The sequence below is a fragment of the Leptonychotes weddellii genome, chromosome 2 (genome assembly GCF_054177405.1).
Source record: "Leptonychotes weddellii isolate Sample4059 chromosome 2, ASM5417740v2, whole genome shotgun sequence".
Taxonomy (NCBI): domain Eukaryota; kingdom Metazoa; phylum Chordata; class Mammalia; order Carnivora; family Phocidae; genus Leptonychotes; species Leptonychotes weddellii.
Genome location: NC_138370.1, coordinates 5,223,850 through 5,229,418, shown reverse-complemented (window position 1 = coordinate 5,229,418; position 5,569 = coordinate 5,223,850). Strand labels below are relative to the sequence as shown.

Here is a 5,569-nt window from a genome sequence, read left to right as displayed (position 1 = left end):
CAAGATGAGTCTCTTGTAGGAAGCATATGGATGGGTTCTGTCTTTTTATCCAATCTGAAACCCTGTGCCATTTTATGGGAACATTTAGGCCATTCACGTTGAGAGTGATTATTGAAAGATATGAATTAATTGTCATCATGTTGCCTGTGAAGACCTTGTTTTTATAGATTGTCCCTGTAAATTTCTGTTGTAGATCACTCTTGGGTCTTACTCCTTTTATAGAACCCCCATTAATATTTCTTGCAGGGCCGGCTTAGTGGTCACATATTCTTTCAGTTTCTGCCAGTCGTGGAAGCTCTGCATCTCTCCATCCATTCTAAATGACCGCCTTGCTGGATAAAGTATTCTTGGCTGCATGTTCTTTTCATTTAGTACTCTCAATATGTCTTGCCAGCCCTTTCTGGCTTGCCAGGCTCTGTGGATAAGTCTGATGTTATTCTGATGTTCCTCCCTCTGTATGTAAGGAATCTCTTCCCCCTAACTGCCATTAAGATGGTTTCCTTGGTTCTAAGATTTGTGAGTTTTACTATTACATGCCAGGGTGTTGGCCTCTTTTTCTTGATCTTGGGAGGGATCCTCTCTGCCTCTAGGACAGGAATGTTTGTTTCATTCCCCAGATTAGGAAATTCTCAGCTACGATTTGCTCAAGTATATCTTCTAGTCCTCTCTCTCTCTCCACCCCCTCAGGGATTCCAATAAACCTGACATTGGAACGTTTCATGGTGTCACTTATTTCTCTTATTCTATTTTCATGGATTCTGAGTTGTTTTTCCCTGGCTTCTTCTTTACCCTTTTTATCTATTAATTGGTCTTCTAGGTCACTAATTCGTTCTTTGGCCTCGCTTACCCTGGCTGTTAGATTATCTAGATTAGATTGGATCTCATTGATAGCATTTTTAAATTCTGCCAATTCAGCTTTCATTTCTGCCCTGAGACTCTATGTTGCCATTAATTGATTTCTTCATTCTAGCTATTTTCTTCACAATTGCTAGCCTGAATATCATCTCCGACATCTTGGTTATATCTGAATCCATTTGTAAATTTGTGGCATAAGTCATAGTCTCTGAGTCTTTCCTATTTTGGGGGTTCCTCCTCCTAGTCATTCTGTTGAGGGGTGGTTGAGGGAATATATAGATTCCCAATTATTGACCACAACCCAAGCAAGATGCACCTGTTTTCTAGGGACCTTAGGGTTGCTGGCCTCTTGTTTTCCCAGCCTGTCTTCTGGGGGAGGGGCCTGCTGTGCTGTTACTCAGGCAAACCTGTTTGGGCAGAGTTGTCCTGCCCCCTGTGGTGGGGGATGGCTCAGGGAAAATCGGTTTTGGGGGGCTTTTGTTCTCTGGTGGCTTTTCCTGATGGCTTTCCCCATCTCTTCCAAGAGTCAGAGCAGAAGAGACCATTCCAACCCTCTGCCCCAGAGCAGAGAGATCACAGTCTGTTCTTCAGTGAGCTCTCCAGGACACATTATCTCTGTTTCTGTCTCTGCTGCTATAAACTGCAGCGTCCTGGGTTGTACGCCCCTCAGCAGCACTCCCAGTCCTCGCCTCCGGGTTGGGGCTCATCTCTGCCCTTTGTACTTCTAAACCCGCCAGCTGCCCCCAGTTCACATGCATAGCCCCACCGCTCTGGGTTTCCATCTGGGGGGGCTGCCCTAAAGTCCTTTCCCCATTGCTACCTGTCAGGAAGTCTGTGCCCGGTCCCCAGTGTGGGAGGCTATCACTCACCGGTGGTGTAGGATCCCCATGGCTGGCTCCCTCCCCCTTCTGTTTATCCTCCAATATCTGCCTGCAGAATCACGGCTCCCTGCTTCATACCTTGAAACCAACCACCTGCAATATTCTGTTTATAGAGATCCAGCTCTAACTTCTTACATCTCAGGCTGATTTCCTGGATGTTAAGAACGGTCTGGAAGATATCCAGCTTAATTCTGGGGACCAGTTGGAATAGGGTCCCCTATTCCTCTGCCATCTTTTCCCCACCATTACCTAGTCTTTGAAACATACTGAAGTTTTCAGAATTAATCTGATAACTCTGAGGTTGGAATACTACAAAAGAGAAAATACTGATGCCTGTGGAGAGTAACAAGATGTGTATGCAACTGGAGAATATTACTAACTACTACTCTAGAATTTATATGTAGAGAAATAAATGTATGGAAGTATGTTGGCAAACCATTAACAACCTTTCATCTTCTTTCCCAAAGCATAAATCTCGTGCTTCAGAAGATCCTATTGAAAGTACTGACTTGGGTGATGAGTTTACTCATATATCTGCATTGACTCAATTTTTGTTAATTCACCTGAGGAAGAAACATTATTTCAGCAAACAGTGTAGAAAATCACTTAGTGAACAATCATTCCTTACTCAGTATAACCACATTCACACTAGAGGTAAATTACATAAATGCCATCTATGTGGGAAAGACTTGAGTAATTCCTTTAGTCTTAGAAGACACAAGATGACTCACACTGGAAAGAAGCCATTTGAATGCCATCTTTGTGGGAAAGGCTTTCTGCAAAGCTTTGCCCTTAGAAACCACAATCAAACACACAGTGGAGAGAAACCATATAAATGCCATCTGTGTGGGAAAGTCTTCAGTCAGAATTCTTACCTTAGACAACATGAGAAAATTCACATAAGAAAGAAACTATGTGAATGCCATCTATGTAAGAAGGCTTTCATTCACAGTTCCTACCTTAGAAAACATGAGAGAATTCGTTCTGGAGAGAAATGTTATGAATGTCATCAATGTAAGAAAACTTTTAGTCAGAGCTCTGGCCTTAGCCAACACAAGAGAACTCACACTAGAGAGAAGCCACATGTGTCTCTTCTATGTGGGAAAGCATTCAGTCGATGTGCTGAACTTAGACCACATAACAAAACACACACAGGAGAGGAAACCATATGCATGTCACCAGTGTGGGAAAGCCTTCAGTCAATATTTCAATCTTAGACACCATGAAAGAACGCACACCAGAGAGCAACCATATGAATGTCAGCTATGTGGGAAATTCTTCAGTCAGTATTCTTCCCTTAGACGACATGAGGGAATCCAACATTGGAGAGAAAATCATGAGGGTCTTCAGTAAGTATTCTGACCTGAGATGACACGGTATTACAGATGCAATGAATGTGGAAGAAATATCAGTCAGAGCTTTAACATTTGAAGTCACCAAAGGATGCACATATTGAAGAAACAGACTGTAATCACTAGAGAAGACGCTTCAGTTCTCATACTCCTCAGGCAAGATATACATTTGTGTATGGAAGTGAATTCATACATGTGCCGTGTGTGTGGCAAAGCCTTCAGTCATGGTCTGACCTCAGACGACATGGCAGAGCTCATACCATAAATATAACAATACGGATGTTTTCAGCAACAGCTCTCAACTTTAAAAACACTATAGCACTCGTGCAGAGGATAACCCCTGGTTCATTATGAAAAATGTGGCATAAAATATAGGAGTACAAAATGATCTGGCAATATTAAATGTAAAATTTTTTAAGAAGTTAAACTTTTACTATAGATCAACACTTGCAAATATTTGAACAATAAAACCTGTTGCTAAAGAAGCTAAATGTTGGTGTTCTAGTTTTCTCTATGTAGATTCAGTTCTGTACTCCTCAGCATGTGGGTTAGAGACTCAGCAAGACTCTGTGAGTCTCCCTTTTTTCCAAGTCCCTTCCACACAGCTCAGCTCCACTCATTCCAACTTCCCACCAACACTGTCTCCCTTCATGCCCTGGTGGTGGCACAACTGTGACCTTCAGCCCCATTTGCCAGGTTTCTCAGAGGCTCATGACGCTGGTCAGGCAAGGTCATGGAGGCACTATCAAAGACATCTAGTCTAAAATTTTTGGTGGCCCTTCAGCTTATGTCTCTGCTACTGGAAGCAGCTTGGTGCCAGAGAGAGAGGCAGCTCTGCCCTCTCAGCCCCCAGAAAGCTCCTTGGATTTTGTCCCCAAACACCTGAATTGATCTAAGTAGGAGCAAGAGTTGATTCTGTGACCACAGTCTATATCTTATTAAGACAATTTTGGATTTATGCATCCTCCAGTCACCTTAGAAAGCACCATAGCTGTTCGCCACCCCACCCCACAAACCAGAAAATAGGGCTCCAGTAGGATAAAATCCTTAAACCTATTAGCCACCACACAAGCTGTTTTCTTAAAATATATATAATTAGTGCAGGGTACCTGACACATCATTTTGTAAAAATCTCCACCAGTGATTCTATGGTACAGTTAGGGTAGAAACATGTTATCAAGTCATGTGTGAGGATGATGAGCAACCAATTCTATTGTCTGCCTAAGGCAATACGTGTTCTACCCCCAAGCTCTAGTTTTATTGAATTGTAATTCTGGGCAACCACCTTATTAGAGACCCAGCTGGTGGCTTAGCCAGGAATCACATGCTCTGTTCTAAAGTGTCACCAGGAGGGAAGGAATGGCTCCTGGTGACTCCTGTGGGTGGGGCCTGTGCTAGTGCTGGGACTCCTAAGATTGACACACACACCCCCTTCTGAGAGGAGCTCATGTCCCAGTAGGATTTATCTCCACTGACTTATGAATGTGTGTTGGGCAGTTGTACTGAGATCAAGGGACCTCAGTACAGGGCTGATAACATACAATTTTATGATCATGCAACAAGATTTATTTGGTGGCACACTGACTGCTTGACTGAATGGGGTGGTCCCTCATAGGATGATGTCTTTCAGTGGTAACAGTAGAGGTCCACCACACAGAAAGTTAGGATGACAAAGAAACTTCCCAGAGGAGAGGGGTTGGAGAAGGCGCTTGCTTACCTGTGGAGATGATGTCTCTCAATAGCAAGATATAGAGTCTCTGAGCCAGAGAATTATGAATGGATGACAGGGGCTTGGAGACACTGATATTCATGGTCTATCTTATTTACTGTTAGTAGATGTTAGGTGGTGATCCACAGGGCATGCACAGAAGATATGGCTAAGCTATGAAATCTACTAATTTGGGCTATGTTTAAAACAATCCAGTGTGTAAAAATTTGAGTTTGGCAACAGTGGGTTTTTGAGCTAAAGGGCTCTGTCTGCTGTGAAGAAATAAAACACACATCTGATATGCAGAGACCATCTTTGGCTCATCCGTAAACCATGACTGATCATTTCAAATGATTTGTCTTCATGTTCATGGATTAGTTTTTCTCTTGATCAAGTCCGGTGCTGGAACCCTCTTTTTATATATATATTTTTTGTTTCAGCTACTGTAATTTTCAACTCTAGATTTTTTATTTAACTCCATTTTATAATTTATCTCTATGTATTGAAACTCTTGATTTGGTAAAAGCGCATCCTTCCTGGTTTCATTTTTTTTCTAGGAGAGGGAGAGAATCTTAAGCAGGCTCCATGTCCAGCACGGAGCCTGACGTGAGGCTTGATCACATAACCCTGAGATCATGACCCGAGCAGAAATCCAGAGTCGAACGCTTAACCAACTAAGCCACCCAGGCTCCCCTCCTGGTTTCAATTTTCAAGCATCATTGAAATAGTTCTTTTAAAGCCACTTCCTTAGGGACAGTATCTTCAGTTTCCTT

At 42.6% G+C, this 5,569-nt stretch overlaps 1 protein-coding gene across 1 annotated transcript in view; it reads left to right on the top strand.

Annotated features, from left to right (window-relative positions):
• Positions 1–3,557, top strand: part of LOC115941873 (uncharacterized) — a 5,631-nt gene extending 2,074 nt beyond the window's left edge. The window contains exon 4 of the mRNA XM_081812860.1: positions 2,204–3,557. Within this exon, the coding sequence (XP_081668986.1) occupies positions 2,204–2,953 (750 nt within the window). The 3' untranslated portion in view covers positions 2,954–3,557. The remainder of the gene's footprint in view (positions 1–2,203) is intronic.
• The last annotated feature ends 2,012 nt before the right edge of the window (positions 3,558–5,569 follow it).